This window comes from Phallusia mammillata, chromosome 8, assembly GCF_965637545.1.
Source record: "Phallusia mammillata chromosome 8, kaPhaMamm4.hap1.1, whole genome shotgun sequence".
Taxonomy (NCBI): domain Eukaryota; kingdom Metazoa; phylum Chordata; class Ascidiacea; order Phlebobranchia; family Ascidiidae; genus Phallusia; species Phallusia mammillata.
Genome location: NC_137259.1, coordinates 4,027,528 through 4,048,474, shown reverse-complemented (window position 1 = coordinate 4,048,474; position 20,947 = coordinate 4,027,528). Strand labels below are relative to the sequence as shown.

General features: G+C 37.8%; 3 protein-coding genes across 4 annotated transcripts; all 3 read right to left on the bottom strand.

The window, feature by feature from the left end:
- Positions 1 to 751: 751 nt before the first annotated feature.
- LOC145204646 (uncharacterized) lies at positions 752 to 3,606 on the bottom strand. The gene is made up of 7 exons (XM_080077236.1): positions 3,504 to 3,606; positions 3,297 to 3,401; positions 2,272 to 2,412; positions 1,757 to 1,912; positions 1,481 to 1,618; positions 885 to 1,046; positions 752 to 807 (listed from the first exon to the last, which is right to left on the bottom strand). The coding sequence occupies exons 1-7, from the start codon at positions 3,565 to 3,567 to the stop codon at positions 752 to 754; spliced, it is 822 nt and encodes a 273-aa protein (XP_079933362.1). The 5' UTR covers positions 3,568 to 3,606.
- Positions 3,607 to 6,922: 3,316 nt separating this feature from the next.
- LOC145203635 (uncharacterized) lies at positions 6,923 to 15,336 on the bottom strand. 2 transcript variants are annotated; one of them, XM_080075894.1, is made up of 13 exons: positions 15,214 to 15,336; positions 13,714 to 13,851; positions 13,077 to 13,244; positions 12,870 to 12,974; positions 11,841 to 11,981; positions 11,375 to 11,533; positions 10,919 to 11,050; positions 10,330 to 10,491; positions 9,642 to 9,788; positions 9,349 to 9,558; positions 8,950 to 9,108; positions 8,258 to 8,410; positions 6,923 to 7,772 (listed from the first exon to the last, which is right to left on the bottom strand). In XM_080075894.1, exons 2-13 carry the CDS (start codon positions 13,811 to 13,813, stop codon positions 7,678 to 7,680), a joined length of 1,731 nt encoding a protein of 576 aa, XP_079932020.1. In that variant the 5' UTR covers positions 13,814 to 13,851; positions 15,214 to 15,336; the 3' UTR covers positions 6,923 to 7,677. The 2 variants fall into 2 exon arrangements, with proteins under 2 accessions (XP_079932020.1, XP_079932019.1); XM_080075893.1 differs by lacking the exon at positions 15,214 to 15,336 and adding an exon at positions 14,107 to 14,173.
- A 2,012-nt stretch (positions 15,337 to 17,348) lies between these two features.
- Positions 17,349 to 18,872, bottom strand: LOC145203639 (uncharacterized). Its single transcript, XM_080075902.1, has one exon. It carries the CDS (start codon positions 18,734 to 18,736, stop codon positions 17,534 to 17,536), a length of 1,203 nt encoding a protein of 400 aa, XP_079932028.1. The 5' UTR covers positions 18,737 to 18,872; the 3' UTR covers positions 17,349 to 17,533.
- Between the last annotated feature and the right edge of the window lie 2,075 nt (positions 18,873 to 20,947).

The following is a 20,947-nucleotide window of genomic DNA, read 5'->3' as shown; positions in this document are numbered from 1 at the left end:
TGCATCCGCTGGTTTGACAAGTTTCTTGGCAAGTCGTGACTTTAGAACCGTTAGATTTGGCATTTGTGCATTGTGATGTTAAAACTGTGGCCGAACATCCTCGTTTATCAGAAACGCCTGATAGTGACAAAATAGCTAGATGGTTCAACAACCACTTGTTTGTCAGAAACGCCTGGTGGTTTAACAACTGATGGAGGACTGCCAGAAAATAACAACAAACAATGACTTTAGGGGAATAAACCGTTTTAACAAAAGAGTTTTAAAACATTTCATAATCTTACCTTCATTATTACTGGCCTCGGTTTGAGAAGCGGATGAGTTGTACACCACCCTGGAGTAACAATATCTCTGGCCAATTAGACAACGAAGTCTGGCACTACAATTCCGGTCTAGGCAGCAGTATAATGGACCTAAGTCCGGTTTTGGTGCTTGAGAAGGAAAAAACACTTTTACCGAAATGAAATTTTTCATCGTTAAACTATGTGATTTGCAATAAGCTAAATACGTAAGCACAGGTATAAATACTTTCATAAGTTTTTTTTAATAGTGAGCGCGTTAATGTCAATATTCACTGAATAAAACTGGTTCAGGTAGTGATAATTAAAAAGAAAACTTCAAAATTTTAAAATTAGTTAACGAAAACGTAAAAACAAATGAAGGTATAGACTCCTTAAATGTCATTTCAAACCCAATTCATTAAATTCATTATTACTTCTAAAACCACTTTTACAATAATTGAGGAAATATCCTGTTATGTGTTGGGTATACTGGGGTGTATTGTGTCAAGTAATCTTTTGGTCACAAAACCTAAATCAAGGAAGGTTTTAAAGCAAGGATTTTTAAAATTCTTCTTTTTGGGCAAGACTACATAGTCAAAAACTTACGTGTAAACGTATTGCAACCCTTGGCAGAACAAGTTTGTGTGCAGGTATATTGAAAACTACTACGAGAAGAACCGTCTGATATTGAGAGAGTGCATTCATCCTTGGTAACAGATGAAGAACGGCTGCAACGACGGGAAACAGAACTTCCAACTACAGCACCATCTGTAAAGCATTTGAAATGCCTTTAATAACATGGAAAATTTGTACAAAGCAAAAATCATGGTACACCAGGAGTATTGCAGGCGCAATACCGAATTAGGCCAGTCTCCTAACTATATATTCACGTCGACAAGATATGGGCTAAATTTTTTTCAAACCAACAAAGGAGCCTTTTTATGGTTTGTAAATGGGGGGCGCTTGGTCAATAGAGCTGTAATTCAAATCTGACTCTTTGTGTCTGTAACGTTACTATAAAACAATTATAAAACCTTATGTATACAACTCTATTTTCTAACAAACAACTTAAACAATATGTAAAGGAAGTACCCCGCTGATTTAAAATGGGCTTTATTGGAAATCTGACTTTTTGTGTCTGATACTTAATACAAAACAAGTAAAACTTCGAGATACGACTTCAATAGTAATTTCCGCCTTACTTGCATCATATAAAGTTGTTCGACTTGCTAAGCATCGGTCAAATGTGGTATCCCTGCAAAGTTTAGGAGTGAGTGTAGCAGAACAGCTAGAGCTAGAATATCCAGTGTCGTCGCACTGCACGCAGCTTAAGATCGATGCTGGCAATGCAAAGGAAAACGATGAATAATGAAACAAAATCAAAAACTATGTTTCGTTTTTTTAAGGCCACAGTCGGAATTCATGGTTCTATTTTACGCATCTAAGGTTTTTGTATCAAAAAAGTGATAGGAATTTACTTGTAGGTTGGTTGTTGCAACTATCGGTGTTGCACACAGATGTACATGTTGTTCTTTCAATTGATGAGTAATAAGGGGAACTGGTAGTACAGTGGAGCGCTCGTGCTGCGGTTTCACCACTGCTTCCACAAGCTCTGCTAATTTGCTGAATAGAACCTGCAAAAGATTCAGATATACATGAATGTTATTTTATTTTTCGAATAATCAAAATAAATCTAAACAGGCAATACAACAACTCAACAAATATTATTTTTGGTAAACAAAACAATGATTTACAGAAATGTGGGCCACAGTTTGTTACTAACCAAACCAGAGGTGCATGCTGTTTTTGCTATGACGGCCGTTCTTATTTGATCAAGAGCCGCCAAGTGTCTTAACGTTTTTAATTATCCCATTTATGGGGCCTGAAAGTGTACACACAATCAACGTACAAAAGTATGTCGCGTAAAGCTACTGGGTCCGCTGGACTAAACTTCTTAGCCCCAAAGAAATCCCTTATGTAAAACATCAATTACCTCCTTGGGCTACGAATTCAAGGCGACAGGTTGCAGGCCGCGTGCAAGCTTGAATCACGCCCGCAGGATTGTTGTAACACGGATCAGGGTTAGAGTCATTCAACCCACTATAATCGTGGCAAACATAGCAGCGCACTTGAACTGAAAAAATTTAAACAACATTAATTTAATATTTTAATGCATAATAATAAGAGTTACTATGGTTTATATATACAGCTTTATTTTGTAACAAACTATTTAAACAAAAACAAATATTTCAAAACTTATACTCAGAAAAAAATCAAAATATTTGTTTTTGTTTCATTTTTTGTGTTAAATAGTACAACCACATGTTGTGTAATATTGTTACTAAGTTTGTGTTGTACCCATTCTTCCGTCCCCTGAAACTATTCACCAGGGTTTTTAGTGTTTTTTTCTGTTAGATTCTACCCTCTTACTCTAACACGGGTGATTAACTTTAAGGTCCCAACTTGACTGGTTCCACCAACGTCAGCCAAGTATCGATGTCCAAATGCGCCAACCTCACACTCCAATGTAAGTCGCTGCCACATAACGATTATAGTAATGGTGCAGCCGCAGCTCACTTATCATCTATACATTAATTTTGCCTTCAGTAACTTGGCCGCGCTTTAGAACGTTCTAACTTGCGCAGTTATTTCCGGCTTGGTGGATGATTTAGCACTATTGTGCCGCTACGAATTGATTCACCCGGCGAATAAGCCCAAATGCAAATCAACTGCTTACTTATAAATACATTACTCAAATACTAGCTTTTTTACGGGAGGTTAAATGTAACAAGAAAATATAAGAAATTACTTTCTTGTAAGAGAAAAAAAACTGACCAACACAACAAAAGCATTTCTACTGCGGTTTAAAAATATCAACTAAATGCAGTAGAAACAAATTGCAAGAAAATAAACTGCAAACACGTTTTGGTAACAAACCGTAATCCACTGTAACCTAAATCGATTTCTTTTTCAAACGAAAACACTACTTAATTGCACAATACTTTTGTTTTAACGAACTTTCATTGCTGCAGTCACTCCCGTTAAATCCATCGTTACACACGCAGATGCCTTCAACACATTTTCCGTTTCCACTACAACCAAAAGCACAATCCGTAAGATTACCTGTAACAGAAGGCACACTTTGGGCAAAAGTTTACATTCAGGTTTATTGTTTACGCTTAGAAGTTTTTTGTGTCAAAATACAGTGGTAAATAGCCTATTTACTTGCAGGTTGGTTGTTGCAACCATCAGTGCTGCACACAGATGTACATGTTGTTCTTTCAACCATGCGGTAGCATGTGCCTCTGTTTCGCCACTGTTTCCACAAGCTCTGATAATTTGCTGAATAGAACCTGCAAAAGATTTTGATAAACATGACTACTGTCATATATTTTAAATCATAAAAAATAACTACTCCACAATAAAACAAACGTTGTTTTTGGTGGAACAAAACATGATTGCAGAAATGTGGGCCTCAGTTTGTTACTAAGCAAACTGGGGTGCACAATCTTTTTGCTATGACAGCCGCGTCGCCGTCATATTTTACCAACAGCCGCCAAGTGTCATTACGTTTTTTATTGTCCATTTATGGTGCCTGAAAGTGTGCACACACTCAATATGTCACGTAAGGCTACTGGGTTTAAAAAATATTTAGCCCAGCAAAATAATTTAAGACCAGTTTTCAAAAGGTGGCAATGTTTTAGTCATTTCTTACATATAATATCGCCATTATATGTACTTTGATGTGCAAGTTAAGAGTTGCATAAATTTGTCTATGCAGTCGAAGGTTGTACACCGCTGGCGCAAACCATCAACTACCTTCTTCAGCTACGATTTCAAGGCGACAGGTTGAAGGCGAAGTACAGGTTTGATTTATGCCCATAGGGTTGTTGTAACACGGACCAGGGTTGTAATTCATCCCGCTATAATCTTGGCAAACAAGGCAATCCACCTGACCTGAAAAATAGTTTAAACAACAATTTTAGTTTGCAATGTACAATAGTGACAGTTGTTCTGGTTTACATATGTACCTCAATTCTAACAAACAATATGAAATGCAAATCATTTTTTAACTATAAACATGAAAATGCAAATATGAATAACCTAATTAATTACTTATTCAAATACCTAAATTACTTTCTGACTACTTACAAATACGTTTTAATGACTGGTTTTATACCAAGAAAACATAAGACATTACCTTGTGCCAGGTGAAAAAAGAATGTAAACAATACAACATAAACTAACACCATATTCACTTCCAAAGCAGTTTCAAGTTACAAACTGAAACTGTAGAAACAAACTACATAAAATTGAACTGCAAACACGTAGGAATATAACGTAATCCACTTAAATCGTTTTATTTCTTTTTCTATGCAAATAATGCTTGTGGTTTTGTAAACATTTGAAGCTTACAGCTAAAACAGCCTGACTGCAACAGAGAAGGCCTGACTTTAGGCATTGTTGCCTTGTAAAGGTCTGACTTGGGTGGTTGTTTGTTGAGATTGACGTTTGTGATTTTCGATTAGGAAGCGCGTGAACAATTGAAAAGTTCTGACTTCCTTGATTGTCGATTGGGAAAGGCCTGACTGCAATAGAGAAGGCCTGGTTGCCGTGACTTGAGTGATTGTTAAATGAGAAAGGTTCGAATACAATAGAAAAGACCTTACTTCCTTGATGGTAAATTAGAAATGACCAGACTTGTTGATAAATAAAGCATCAATGCATTTATGATTGTCGATTGAGGAAGCCTTGACATAGGTGATTGTTGATTGGAAAAAGAAATGATCTTTAGTTTCGTCTGTCATTTGCGAAACGACTGACTGCAATAAAAAGGGCCCGACTTCCGTGATTGTCGGTTGGTACCGACTGTACTCTCCTCTGTCTTATTCTTTTTTTCTCTCATAAGTATGTTACCAATGAAGCTTTACCTTGGTCAAAATGAAAGGTTGCCAAAATGAAAAGATCAATGGGGCGGAAGCCAACAATACTTTTAGCCTACTTAAGAAGGCATGAATTTCTGCAGAAAAGGCTTAAAAGTAAATCGGTCACCCAATATAAAAAAGAATTCGAGTGCAATAGTGTATCCTTCTGTAAAGTTAGGTATGGCCTAAATCAGGGGTCGGCAACCCTATTTCTAACGCGGACCGATTTCAAAACTGAAATTTTATCGCTGACCGGCCTTCAAAAAACTACAAATATTTAACAATGAAAACTAACAAAACAGTTCATTTGCCCAGAGATACTTGAGCAAAACGTTTTAAAGCAGGGGTTCTTAACCAGGGGTGCACGCACCCCCAAGGGGTGCGAGAACTATTCCTAGGGGATGCGTGGAAGCATTACGGTTGGTTAGATCGATTCTACATGAAAAAAACAGGGGGGTGCGAAAATTGGTTGGTGATTTGAAAGGGGTGCAGCAAGAAAAAAAGGTTAAGAACCACCGTTTTAATCATCTAGTGGTTCTAGTCTGAAAAATATACGGCCCGGTAACGAACTCGGATCGGTACAGGGCCGCGGCCCGGCGGTTGCCGACCACTGTCCTAAATGATGCACCACATTTTAAGTAGGTCAAGGGTCACTTAACTTTAAGACTGGACCGCCAAAGATCATTCTACAATCTTATTCGTTGTCTGACCATGCGCCTCTTTGAGTGTTCTCTATATCGAGCAATTCATTTTTTGTGTTTACTGAGATAGTCATTATTATTGAGATGGTTACAGATGCAAATGTTTTGACAACATAAGATATGAAAAACTCGGCAAAAACCAACAATACGTACCAATTTCTTGAATATCCAGGTCCAATGTAAGAAAGATCAACGCATTTCGACCAGGACAATTGATACATCGCAGCAAATTTAACAGTTAAAGCTAAGCAATTTCAAAAAGCTACACACAAATACGACGTAAAGTTACTACAAACTTCCAAACGACAGCAGCTGAACAACAAATTGATAGAACTAAACATGAAAATCAAACCTTTGTATTTTTTTAACTAAGCACTTTTTAGCATTACAAGAAATATGGACCGCAAACCGGTTAAAAGTCGCAGGCGAACCGCACCAATTCTGTTACTCATTGTGGTGAACACGCAATGACTCTTTGCTAACACTGTTTGACATTTTCGAAAAAACTTAAGGCTTAACCACACTGTCAAACATCCGCTGTGTTTCACTGCCAATAATGAAACCGACCATGTAATTGCTCGATGCGCCGCGTTTGTTAATCCTGCTTTGTCCCTTAAGCATTCGCCTTAAACTAAGGTGCCAACCTTACGTCTGCCCTAAGGACTGGTACTCAGAGAAGTGTAATTTATGGCGTTTTTTCAGCTTGCAAGGCCACGAAAATGTTTGGTATTTTAGCGTTGCCAGTATTCATGCAGATTCTTTGATGTTTATTATTTCTTGCAAATTTCGGTTAGCAACACACGCGTTGCTACGCGAAATGTTTTTTCTCTTTAGTTTCTTAAATAGGGACTTCAGGAGAAAGCAACGATAGTAAAGAGAGGCACTTTCCATCTTAAAATGTTACACAAAACAAATGTGACTTTAAGGGTTTGCATAAGCGGCCAATCCTGCTGGGTTATTTGTACTTTCTACATATAGTTGCAAAAACAATACTCTAGTGCCTGAAAATATGCTAATGTAGCATGTGATTCAAATTTATTAAAGCATTAATCCATTCATCCTTATGCATAAACTTAATTGTAGTCTTCATCTACCAAGCAAGAAGCTGGTGATTGCTAGTTTAAAGTACAGAATGTGACACGTGATAGAGAAGTCGGGGATCCCGCTGGAGAAGCGAGCGGCGCGAAGGGCAACGCGACTGGGTGTGGCAATATGGGTGGAAACCAGCCGGTTGAATAATATAGGTAGGTAAACAACGACCACCAAAAAGAAACCCTACCCAACATCGTGAAATGTTAAATGATCGCATAAAATAAAAGAAATAGCAAAACAGGGCACCGTATAAGTTACCCGAACAATCTTACAAACAAGATCAAATAACATTTCACGAGGTTGTTTCATGTGTAAAAAGAAAGTGTGCGCCAGTAAGCGAATGCACAAAGAAAAACAGTGAAGATACGAAACTGCTTATGATAAAAAAAACTGGCACGCATAAATTTCACTTCAATACATTCATTTATGTTTATGTACAAATAAAGTGATTAATTTAGATGTGAATTATTAGAGCAAAAGTAGTCAACACGACTTCCCAACGCCCATAGTATATTGTTTTTCATCAACGCTTCTGTTGTGCTTCATAAAATAATGCCATATGGTCATAAAATCAAAAAGAAAGGGTTGCCAAAATGCTTATCGCATCAGTTGTGTCACCTCACTTCCATTAGAAAGAGCATGATAAAATTGTACAATTTTTAATGGCAACCTTTGCAGAAGTTATTGAGAAAATGTAAACTGGGCAACAAAAGCCATCACACTTGCAAAGAAGACTACCACCAAGCTTGTGACTGGTCTACTGGAACCTCCCATTCCTATCAACACAAAATTGTATTAGTTCTTTGGATGTTTACTGGTTTAAGCCAAACTCTGTGGCACTAGTGAAGTCTTTCTGTACTGTTACGTTACGTACCATTTTTATGTCTGTTTTTAAAGTTAATACAATACAAACTATTTAGGTCACAAGCACTTAACTAGGTTTACGTGTACCCTCTGGGGAATACGAACCACCAATTTCGGGGAAACTGAAAACAGTGAAGAAATAAGGAATAAGGTGGCTTATTTATGATATGTACTGTTTCGGTATGGATAGAATAATCCACTTCAGTGTGGATTTGTTACATCATTTATAGTAAATTACCGCATCGGCTTTTATCAGTTAACGTAGCCCAGAGGTACGAGGAAATATTGACTGTTTAAGGGGTACCAGCGTTTAATTAATTAAGAAACAGTGCTTTAAACGCCTATATCTATTCATTGAACCGACAATCATTTAAAAATAAAATGCTCGCATTTTTACCATAGTTGCATCCATCCGAACTGCATGTCTTGTTGCATTGCTGATAAATGGTGTCGCCTATCTTGACATCCGCACACCCTGTTCCAATGTCAGTAGTCGAACAGCTTCTCGACATGCTACGAGGGTAACCTCTACGATTATCGGCAAGTCGATCTATTAAAAGAAATGTAAAATGGTTGCGTATAAATTTGATATGGTGGACTGTCCTAGAAGAATTTAATCGGATCCGAAATACAGAAACTTTTGAATGGCACATTATTCTGGAATCGTTCCCAAAAATCAAAAATACCGGAATCAAGTTTGGGTTTGACTTCTGCATTTTTTTCTCACTCTTGTTGACATTTATCTGATATAATTAATTAATGTTATTTTGACGCTATTTGACAATGTGACAAAGCAACTTCTGTGATATATTACCCCTGCATTTGGTTAGATAACGTTACAAAACGAGGCTGGTACACAATTATAATGTGATAAAAATTCTTCGCAAATGCATTAATCCGAATCCACCTATATACGCTTTAATTTAACCTTTTGGATTCGGATATTTTGAAATAGAATTATTCGATTCGTTACGCTAAATTGCTTAAGCCTAACTAATATTACAAGTAATCCGGATATAAGGAAAACACAGAACCGTTTAGGCATTGCCAAGCATAAGATATGGCATGGATGTAAGAACTTCTACGTACGGGTCAACATTCCAGACTTTCCTTGCTCGATATAAACACAGAACTGGTAAGATGGGTGTGGACATGGTGATGCTGGTCGAGGATTGTAAAGACACTTGTCCGATCCTGATGCAATTTTACCTGGCTGGCTGATGCATTGCAAGCATTTGGGTCTGTTTGCTGAGTTGACAATATTAACATTTAATTAGTATATTTTTACAACACGATCAAAACCAAAGCAAAGTTAAATATTTATTTAAAAAAGAAACCGTTTGCTGACACATCATAACAATAAAACAGGCAGTTTTTACACTTAAGCAGTTCGGTTTCTTTAAACTAAACAGTTTGTTTTTAGAATCTCAACAAAAGTTTCACAAGTTTTGCATTACGAATATTTTTGTGTTAATTAGGCCCACTTACGCCACCCATCGTTGCATCCGCTGGTTTGACAAGATTTTTGGCAAGTCGTGACTTTAGAACCGTTAGATTGGGCATGTGTGCATTGTGATGTTAAAACTGTGGCCGAACATCCTCGTTTATCAGAAACGCCTGATAGTGACAAAATAGCTAGATGGTTCAACAACCACTTGTTTGTCAGAAACGCCTGGTGGTTTAACAACCGATGGAGGACTGCCAAAAAATAACAACAAACAATGACTTTGGGTGAATAAACCGTTTCAAAAAAATAGTTTTAAAACATTTCATAATTCTACCTTCATTATTAATGACGTCGGTTTGTGAAGCGGATGAGTTGTACACCACCTTGGAGTAACAATATCTCTGGCCAATAAGACAACGATATCTGGTAGTGCAAAATTGGTCTGTACAGCAGTATAATGGACCCAGTTTCGGTTTTGGGGCTGGAGAAGGAAAAAAAAAAAACTTTTACCGAAATTAAATTTTTAACCGTTAAATTATGTGGTTTACAATAAGCTAAATACGTAAGCACAGGTATAAATACTTCCATCATTAATAGTAAGCGCGTTGATGTCAATATTCACTGAATAAAACTGGTTCAGGTAGTGATAATAAGAAAGAAAACTTCAAAATTTTAAAATTAGTCTAGAAAACAAGTAAAAACAAATGAAGGTATAGACTCCCTAAATGTCATTTCAAACGCACTTGCCAATCCATTATAACTTCTAAAACCACTTTTCCAATAAGTGAGTAAATATCTTGTGATATGTTGGGTATACAGTGGTGTATTGTGCCTTGTGTTCTCTTTTGGTCACAAAACTTTAATCAAGGAAGGTTTTAAAGCAAATCCTGACATTGTGTTTTTGGTTTCAAAATATTCTTAGTGCCGCTTAAACAGCGCGCAAATAAAATTACTTACTTACTTTTGTTCTATTTTATTTTTCAAATCCTTGTTTTTTGGCAAGACTATGGCCGAAAACTTACGTGTAAACGTATTGCAACCGTGGGTAGTACAGGTTTGTGTGCAGGTATATTGAAAACTACTACGAGAATTACTGACTGATGTTGAGGGAGTGCATTCATCCTTAATAACAGATGAAGAACGGCTGCAACGACGGGAAACAGAACTTCCAACTACAGCACCATCTATAAAGCATTTTAAACGCCTTTACTAACATGGAAAATTTGTATAAAGCAAAAATCATGGTACACCAGGAGTATTGCAGGCGCAATACCGAATTAGGCCAGTCTCCCAACTATTCACGTCGACAAGATATGGGCTAAATTTTTTTCAAACCAACAAAGCAGCCTTTTCAGGATTTGTAAATGAGGGGTGCTGGGTCAATAGAGCTGTCATTCAAATCTGACTCTTTGTGTCTGTAACTTTACTATAAAACAAGTATAAAACCATATGTATACAACTCTTTTTCTAACAAACAATTTAAACAATGTGTAAAGGAAGTACCCTGCTGATTAAAAATGGGCTTTAATTCAAATCTGACTTTTTGTGTTTGTTAATATAAAACAAATATAAAACATCGAGATACGACTTCAATAGAGATTCCCGCCTCACTTGTATCATATGAAGTTGTTTGACTTGCTAAGCATCGGTCAAATGAGGTATCCCTGCAAAGTTTAGGAGTGAGTTTAGCAGAACAGCTAGGATATCCTTCGTCGTTGCACTGCACGCAGCTCAAGATCGATGCTGGCAATGCAAAGGAAAATGGTGAATAATGAAACAAAATCAAAAACTATGTTGTTGTTTTTTGCTTTATCTTGTACGTGTCAACAGTTTCGTGTAATTGCACAATGTTTTGATGTTTAACGCTGCATTGCTACAGTTAGTCCCGTTAATTCCATCCTGACACACGCAGATGCCTTCAACACATTGTCCGTTTCTACTACAACTAAACGCACAATTCTTAAGATTACCTGTGACAAAAGACGCGTTTAAGGCCTAATTCGGAATTCTGGGTTATATTTTACGCCTCTAAGTTTTTTGTATCAAAATAAAGCGGTAGGAATTTACTTGTAGGTTGGTTGTTGCAACTATCGGTGTTGCACACAGATCTACATGTTGTTCTTTTAGTCGATGAGTAGTAGTAAGTGGATCTGGTAGTACACTGGAGTTCGTGTGTATCGGTTTCACCCCTGTTTCCACAAGCTCTGGTAATTCGCTGAATAGAACCTGCAAAAGATTCAGATAAACATGTTATTTTATTTTTCAAATCATCAATATAAATGTAAACAGGCAATACAACAATGGGCCACAGTTTGTTACTAACCAAACCAGGGGTGCACGCTGTTTTTGCTATGACGGCCGTTCTTATTTGATCAAGGGCCGCCAAGTGTCTTAAAGTTATTAATTATCCCATTTATGGTGCCTGAAAGTGTGCACACAATCAACGTACAAAAGTATGTCGCGTAAAGCTACTGGGTCCGCTGGACTAAACTTCTTAGCCCCAAAGAAATCCCTTATGTAAACCATCAATTACCTCCTTGGGCTACGAATTCAAGGCGACAGGTTGCAGGCCGCGTGCAAGCTTGAATCACGCCCGCAGGATTGTTGTAACACGGATCAGGGTTAGAGTCATTCAACCAGCTATAATTGTGGCAAACATAGCAGTTCACTGGAACTGAAAAAAATTATACAACGTTAATACAATATTGTAAAGCATAATAGTGAGAGTTACTCTGGTTTATATATACATCTTTATTTTGTAACAAACTATTTAAACAAAAAACATATTTCAAAACTTATACTGATAAAAATCAAAATATTTGTTTTTGTGCCATTTTTTGTGTTGAATAGTACAGCCACATGTTGTGTAATATTGTTACTAAGTTTGTGTTCCACCCTTTCTTCCGGCCCCTGAAACTACTCACCAGGGTTTTTAGTGTTTTTTTTTCTGTTAGATTCCACCCTCTTACTCTAACACGGGTGGTTAACTTTAAGGTCCCAACTTGACTGGTTCCACCAACGTGACCCCAGCCTCGATATCCAAATGCGCCAACCTCACCCTCATATGTAAGTCGCTGCCACATAACGATTATAGTAATGGTGTAGCTGCAGCTCACTTATCATCTATCCATTAATTTTGCCTTCAGTAACTTGGCCGCGCTTTAGAACGTCTTAACTTGCGCAGTTATTTCCGGCTTGGTGGATGATTTAGCCCAAATGTGCCGCTACGAATTGCTTCACCCGGCGAAATAAACTTAAACAAAATGCAACTCAACAGCTCACTTACTAATACCTTACTCAAATACTAGCTTTTTTACGGGAGGTTAAATGTAACAAGAAAATATAAGAAATTACTTTCTTATAAGAGAAAAAAACTGACCAACACAACAAAAGCATTTCTACTGCGGTTTAAAAATATCAACTAAATGCAGTAGAAACAAATTGCAAGAAAATAAACTGCAAACACGTTTTGGTAACAAACCGTAATCCACTGTAACCTAAATCGATTTCTTTTTTCAACGAAAACACCACTTAATTGCACAATACTTTTGTTTTAACGAACTTTCATTGCTGCAGTCACTCCCGTTAAATCCATCGTTACACACGCAGATGCCTTTAACACATTTTCCGTTTCCACTGCAACCAAAAGCACAATCCGTAAGACTACCTGTAACAGAAGGCACACTTTGGGCAAAAGTTTACATTCAGGTTTATCGTTTACGCGTAGAAGTTTTTTGTGTCAAAACACAGTGGTAAATAGCCTATTTACTTGCAGGTTGGTTGTTGCAACCATCAGTGCTGCACACAGATGTACATGTTGTTCTTTCAACCGATGAGTAGTAGTATGAGTCGTAAGATGAGCTGGTAGTACAGTCTAGTGCATGTGCCTCTGTTTCGCCACCGTTTCCACAAGCTCTGCTAATTTGCTGAATAGAACCTGCAAAAGATTGAGATAAACATGACTACTGTTATATATTTTAAATCATAAAAAATAACTACACCACAATAAAACAAACGTTCTTTTTGGTGGAACAAAACAATGATTGCAGAAATGTGGGACACAGTTTGTTACTAAGCAAACTGGGGTGCACAATCTTTTTTGCTATGACAGCCGCGTCGCCGTCATATTTTACCAACGGCCGCCAAGTGTCATTACGTTTTTTATTATCCATTTATGGTGCCTGAAAGTGTGCACACACTCAATATGTCACGTAAGGCTACTGGGTTTGGCAAAATATTTAGCCCAGCAAAATAATTTAAGTCCAGTTTTCAAAAGGTGGCAATGTTTTAGTCATTTCTTACATATAATATCGCCATTACATATACTTTGATGTACAAGTTAAGAGTCGCACAAATTTGTCTATGCAGTCGAAGGTTGTGCACCCCTGATGTAAACCATCAGTTACCTTGTTGAGCTACGATTTCAAGGCGACAGGTTGAAGGCGAAGTACAGGTTTGATTTATGCCCGCAGGATTGTTGTAACACGGATCAGGGTTGTAATTCATCCGGCTATTATCCTGGCAAACAAGGCAATCCACCTGACCTGAAAAATATGTTAAACAACAATTTTAGTTTGTTATGTTCAATAGTAAGAGTTATTCTGGTTTTCACATGTAACTCAATTCTAACAAACAATATGAAAAGCAATTCATTTTTTTTACTATAAGCATGAAAATGCAAATAGTTGACTGATGAATAACCTAATTATTTACTTATTTAAATACCTAAAATACTCACTGACTACTTACAAATACGTTTTTAATGACTGGTTTTATACCAAGAAAACATAATACATTACCTTGTGCCAGGTGAAAAAAGAATGTAAACAACACAACATAAACTAACACCATATTTACTTCCAGCAGTTTCAAGTTACAAACTGAAACTGTAGAAACAAACTGCATAAAATTAAACTGCAAACACGTAGGAATATAACGTAAACCACTGTAACATAAATCGTTTTATTTCTTTTTCTTTACAGTTAATGCATGTGGTTTTCAAACATTTGAAGCTTACAGCTCAAACAGTCTAACTGCAATAGAGAAGGCCTGACTTTAGCCATTGTCGCTTTGTAGGCTTGACTTGGGTGATTGTTTGTTGAGAGATTGACGTTTGTGATTTTCGATTGGAAAACGCTGAACGTAATAGAAAAGTCCTTTCCTCGTGGAACGTCGATTGGGAAAGACCTGACTTAGGTGATTGTTTGTTAAGAGATTGACGTTCGTGATTTTCGATTGGAAAACGCCTGAATGTTATAGAAAAGTCCTGACTTCCTGATTGTCGATTTCAGAAGCAATGAGGTAAGGAAGGCTTGACGTAGGTGATTGTTGATTGGACAAAAGAAATGACTTTTAGTTTCGTCTGTCATTTGCGAAACGACTGACTGCAATAAAAAAGGCCTTCCTTGATTGTCAAATGGTATCGACTGTACTCTGCTCTGTCTTATTTTTTTCTCTCTCATAAGTATATAACCAATGAAGCCGTACCTTGGTCATAATGAAAGGTTGCCAAAATGAAGACACCAACAGGGCGGAAGTCTACACTACATTTAGCCTACTAAAGAAGGCATGAATTCTTGCACAAACGACTTATAAGTAAATAGGTCACCAAATATAAAAAAGATGTGATGGGCAATAATGTATCTTTCTGTAAAGTTACGTATGGCCTAAAAGATGTACCAAACATTTGAGGTAGGTCAGGGTCACTTAACTTTAAGACTGTACCTCCAAAGATGTTTCTACAATCTTATTTGTTGTCTGACCATGCGCCTCTTTGAGTGTTCTCTCTATCGACCAATTCAGTTTTTTGTGTTTACTGAGATAGTCATTATTATTAAGATAGTTATAGATGCAAATGTTTTGACAACATAAGCCATGAAAAACTCGCCAAAACCAGCAATACGTACCAATTTCATGAAAATCCAGGTCCAATGTAAAAAAGATCAACGCTTTTCGACCAGGACAATTGATACATCGCAGCAAAAGCTAAGCAATTTCAAAAAGCTACACACAAATACGACGTAAAGTTACTGTAAACTTCCAAACGATAGCAGTTGAACAACAAATTGATAGAACTAAACAAGAAAACCCAACCTTTGTATTTTTTTTAACTGAGCACTTTCTAACATTACACGAAATATGGACCGCAAACCGGTTAAATGTCGCAGGCGAACCGCACCTATTCTGTTACTCATTGTGTTGAACACTTACACGCCATGACTATATGCTAAACTGTTTGACATTTTCGAAACAACTTAAGGCTTAACCACACTGTCAAACGTGCGCTGTGCTTCACTGCCAATAATGGAACCGTCCATGTAATTGCTCGATGCGCCTCGTTTCTCAATCTTGCTTTCTCCCTCAAGCATTCGCCTTAAATTAAGGTGTCAACCTTACGTCCGTCCTAAGGACTGGTAATCAGAGAAGTGTTACTATGGCGCCTTTTAGCTTGCAAGTCCACGGAAATGTTTGGTTTTCTAGCGTTACCAGCATTCACGCAAATTATTTGTTGTTTTATAAATTTCTTACATGTTTTGGTTAGCAATACACGAGTTGCTTCCAGACATGGGGCCATTCGTATTCGTCATTCGTATTCGAATGCATTCGAATACAGGTTTTTCCACCTTCGTGCTGTATTCGAATGGTTTTGGCTTTCGTTCGATGGTCCATGGATGCGATTCGAATAGTTGAAGTTAACCTTTGAACCGACAATTCATGAATACAAAAACTTGAGTAAATTTATTCGAATACAATTCGAATTGTTGTAGGTTTTTGCCAACCTAATAATTTGCAAATTCGAATACACGATATTTTTTACGAATACAATTCGAATTGTTGTCGGCCTTCGGCAAGGTAACAATTCGTAAAATCGAATACATGACTACATTTGTACAAATACCATTCGAATTGTTGTCAGCCTGTGGCTACGTAACAATTCGCAAAATCGAATACATGACTACATTTTTACGAATACAATTCGAATTGTTGTCAGCCTTTGGCAACGTAAGATACGTAAAATCGAATATATGACTACATTTTTACGAATACAATTCGAATTGTCGATTACCTCCAGACTATAATCGAGAATATTTTGCTATATTTTTGCCAAATAGATTCGAATATAATTCAAATTGGCAGTAAATGTGACCTGATTTGACAAGTTTATGTTTATGTTACGAAACAATGACATATAGAAGTTTAATTGTGACGTTACATAAATGGAATCGTTTTACAAAGCTTGCAACATTGGGTTGTTCTCAGCACATGACAGGTGTAGCGTGTTCATGAAGCAAACATTTCATGTAAATTTGGTGAAATTTTTACAACGGAGACTTAAATCAGTCAAGCTAATGTGGCAAAAAAGCTCGTTGGTTTACATTTTTACCAATAAAATTGCAATTCATAAACCCATGTTACTTTTTGATCGAATACCTTTTAAGTTTCGAGGCATTTTATTTCTTTTATTTTCCGCAACTTATTTCTTTTATTTTCCGCAACAAATTGAATATTATTCGAATTGTTTGCTTCTTACAACAACTGAACAATTCGTGAATACAAATAACTAGAACTATTAATTCGAATACAATTCGAATTGCTACGTCTCAAAAAATACGAAGTATTCATGAATACGAATACACGCTTGGGGTTTATTCGAATAGTATTCGAATTACACGTTGTTGTTTTTTGGTCAACTATTCATGAATACTAATACTTGACACGCTTTATTCGAATACAATTCGAATTGCTGCCACCTTAACATTACGAAACAATTCGTGAATACGAATACCTGACTCGCATTATTCGAATACAATTCGAATTGCCGAACTTTGAAAAGTGCTTAGAATTCATGAATACGAATACATGCCTTGGTTTATTCGAATAGTATTCGAATTACTTGTCGTTGTAGTTTGGTCAACAATTCATGAATACAAATACTTCATTCGTTTTATTCGAATACCACTCGAATTGCTGTAACTCAAAAATTGCCAAAGTATTCATGAATTCGAATACAGTCATGCAAGTATTCAAGTTTAAAGAGCTCTTCTGGCAAATGTGATTTTATTCCGACGTTTCGACGTCCTATACAGGTCGTCTTCATCAGGGTAAATAACACTGAATGCGACTAGTACAGTGCACGATAAACAAAGGAAAAAAGGAAAAAAAGAATAGAACGCAAGCACGTAACAACGCAACGAAAACACCGCGCGATAACAAATGATTGACCCTCTAATCTTTAAGCAGGTGCCTGTAGCACGCTGGAAGCATCACGTCTGTTTTGATGTTTATTGTGTTGACCCGTTGGTGAATATTCCATGACTCAAGAAATAGTCTTTTCCTGTAGTCAGGCTCCCGGGCCACAACAGAAGCCGCATTGAAATCAATACGGTGGCCTTGTGATACCGCGTGATTGGACAGGGCCGACTTCTTTGCGTCGCTGTTGGCAACATCCCGCTGATGCTCTTTTCGGCGGGTGTTGAGTGACCTTCCAGTCTCCCCGATATATACTAACGGACACTCGGCGCAGGGAATAGAGTATACAACACCACGTTGTTCAAGGGTGTCGATTGGATCTTTCGGGTGACTCAGTAGCTTGCGGAGAGTATTGGCAGGTTGAACGCCAACCGCTACGCCGAAGTCACGCAACATACGCCGTAGAATATCCGTCAATTTCGGTATGTACGGAAGTGTCACAAAACCCTCTGTTTTTGGATGGGTCACCTGTTTGGGACACGTTGCCCGTCCATCACGGAGAATCCAGTTGGGGTAGCCGTTGTATTTCAAGGCTTTGCGAACCTTAGCCAGTTCCGCCTCGCAGTCGTCGCTATGAGTGCACAAGCGTCGTGCCTGATCTTTTAGGGAACGAACCACCCCTCTTTTCTGGTATGTGGGGTGATGCGATCGAAAATTGAGATACCTGCCGGTACTCGTTGGCTTGTGGTACACTCTCGAGTACAAGACGCCGTCATCGGTTCTTGTGACTTGAACGTCTAAAAATGGAAGACAGTTTACCGATTGGAGTTCCATGGTAAACTGAATGCCTGGTTGCGCCTCGTTGAGATGCTGTAAAAATGCCTCAACCTTGTTCTTAGCAATGACACAAAAAATGTCGTCAACATATCGCCGCCAGAATCTTGGTGGGTTGGCAAATGTTGATAAGGCTTTTTCCTCAAGCGCTTCCATTGTCATGTTTGCGACAACCACGGAGACCGGGGAACCCATCGCTGTGCCTTGAACCTGTTGGTAAAAGCTTCCCCTGAATGTTAAAAAGGATTGCTCCAAGCAAATCCGCAAACCGTCCACAATATCCAACGGGACCCATGGTGTTCTGTCTTTCAGGCTATAGTCGTTTAAAATCCTGGATGACGCGATGTCCATCGCCAATTCCACAGGAACACTTGTAAAAAGTGACACGACGTCATACGACACCATTAACTCTTCGTTGGACAGGGGCGGCAACTGTGCTATCTCTTGAACAAACTGGGACGAGTTCGAAACAGTCCATTCCGTATTGCCCACGAGCGGAGAAATAACTTTCGCTAGGTACTTCGCAAGATTGTAGGTTGGAGTATCAACAAACGAAACGATTGGTCACAGAGGGATGCCTTCCTTGTGCTCCGCTCCGCGCATCTACGGCTTACCAAAAATACACAAGGAAGGCATCCCTCTGCGACCAATCGTTTGCGTTCTATTCTTTTTTTCCTTTTTTCCTTTGTTTATCGTGCACTGTACTAGTCGCATTCAGTGTTATTTACCCTGATGAAGACGACCTGTATAGGACGTCGAAACGTCGGAATAAAAGAAGAGCTCTTTAAACTTGATACTATGCCTGGCAGCAATAGCTTATATATATGCAAGTATTCGTAAAGTATTCGAATACAGGACGCGTGTATTCGACCTCATGTCTGGTTGCTTCGTGAATAGCGACTTTAGAAGCAAAAGTTACGTATTTGACATCTTAAATAGTTACACAAAACGAACATCACTTTATGGTGTGTATAAGAGGTCAATCCTACTGGCTCATTTCTACTGATTTTCTATTTTGCTTGCTGTTTGGTGTTATAACCCAAATAGTAGAGTGTCCAAAAAGATTTGTTATCCAAACAGCATAACAAACGTAAAACAACCGAACTCCTTATTTACACCAAATGTTAACTTTATTGGTAAAGCTACTAACATTATACGTCACGGCAGACCCACATTCAACTAATTTTCGATGGGTGGCGCAAAGAGACGAATTATTTGTTTAGCTATTGAATTATAAATGCTACCTTACCCCGACCGTAATAGCCATAACCGTTAGCATTTTCAGAGATAGCCTTTTAAATGGATAAAGTGCTCTTTGTACCACCTATCGAAAATTAACTAAATGTCAGTCTGATATAAGGTATGGTGTTAATAGATTTTTCAACTTCCTTGTCTTCCTGGTTATCGCCTTCGATAGTAATTCGCTACAGCGAGAACCAAGAAATGAGCTTATGACGTCAATAAATGAGAAAACAAGTTAGGTAACACGAACTGTTTTTTTAAAGGGACGCCAGGCCGTTGCTCTTTGATCAGTCTGACGCGGCTTAGTTATTAAAAATACAAAATGTTTACTTTGTTTATTTTTGAATTCTATGACGATTCGATTATAAAGGAACACTACGTCGCCATCGCAATGACATGGCCGTGCCTGCTTCTAGTAGTTAGCTGCATGTACAACCGCGTGTATATCAGAGGCAAAATTGGCGGCGAGCAGTTTTATATGAGACAATATACATTTCTTTTGTACAAGGGTGTGCAACAATAACTGTTAATTAAATCGAAAAATAAAAATCACCAATGCCATGTTAAAAGGGCCTTGTGGCTCCCAATGTATAGTTACTATGCGAAACGGGTCCGAATGACTCTTTAAGTGTCTGGCTTTGCCAAAAACTAGTGTAATACTAAATGTATTTAGCCCAAATTTAGACAAAAAATGTTATTCTAGGAAAATGGAAGTTTGTTCTACTGTGAAGTCGTATGATTGGTCGAAATGTTCAATAAGTGTTTGCTTGCCCAACTGCACACCAGCAAAATAATTTCGACAGAGTTGGGCTTCATAAATCATTTAGGTCCGTAAGGAATCTCTAAACAGACACATTACTCATGTTAGCAAACACAAGATTTTGTAACAAAGGAAATTTCGTCCGGGTATGACGCTTGTTACCTACACGCTGCCTGGTAAAGCAATGTTAGTTTACTGCCAAACCTATAAAAGCGAGTTGTTAAAGATGACGATTTTCCTGATCAAATATGTGTCAAGCAAATTTTAATTTACTGCCACATCTATGAAAGTGAGTTAAAGATGGCATTTAGTTTAAGATTCCTGATCATATATTTTATATGTGCCAAGCAAATTCTGTTGGGTTGTTAAAAAACAAAGAGCTTATTGTGGAAAACTCTTAAAACTTGAAACTCTAAAAGCATAATAAAAACGCTTGAAACCAGTACAGAGTTGGAAGTCGGGCCGGGCTTTTCGGGCCAGGTTTGGGTTTGGGCCGGGTTCGGTCTCGGGTATTTGTCAGAAAACGGGCTCAAAACGGGCCTGACTTTAGGTTTCGTTTCCGCCATTTTTTAGTAACAATTTTTTGGCTTTGACCTAATGCCCACCCTACTCTA

Bases quoted from the DNA above. Each gene is read 5' to 3' on its own strand.
- LOC145204646 (XM_080077236.1), bottom strand. From the start codon at position 3,567: ATGGTTGAAAGAACAACATGTACATCTGTGTGCAGCACTGATGGTTGC. The intron at 1,619-1,756 runs GTAAATTCCTAT...TTGCATTGCCAG, and splicing joins TTGCAACAACCAACCTACAA to CATCGATCTTAAGCTGCGTG. The intron at 808-884 runs GTAAGTTTTTGA...TCCTTGATTTAG, and splicing joins GGGTTGCAATACGTTTACAC to GTTTTGTGACCAAAAGATTA.
- LOC145203635 (XM_080075893.1), bottom strand. From the start codon at position 14,158: ATGGTGTTAGTTTATGTTGTGTTGTTTACATTCTTTTTTCACCTGGCA. The intron at 12,975-13,076 runs GTAAATAGGCTA...CTTCTGTTACAG, and splicing joins TTGCAACAACCAACCTGCAA to GTAGTCTTACGGATTGTGCT. The intron at 11,051-11,374 runs GTAAATTCCTAC...TTGCATTGCCAG, and splicing joins TTGCAACAACCAACCTACAA to CATCGATCTTGAGCTGCGTG.
- LOC145203639 (XM_080075902.1), bottom strand. From the start codon at position 18,736: ATGGTGTCGTATGACGTCGTGTCACTTTTTACAAGTGTTCCTGTGGAA.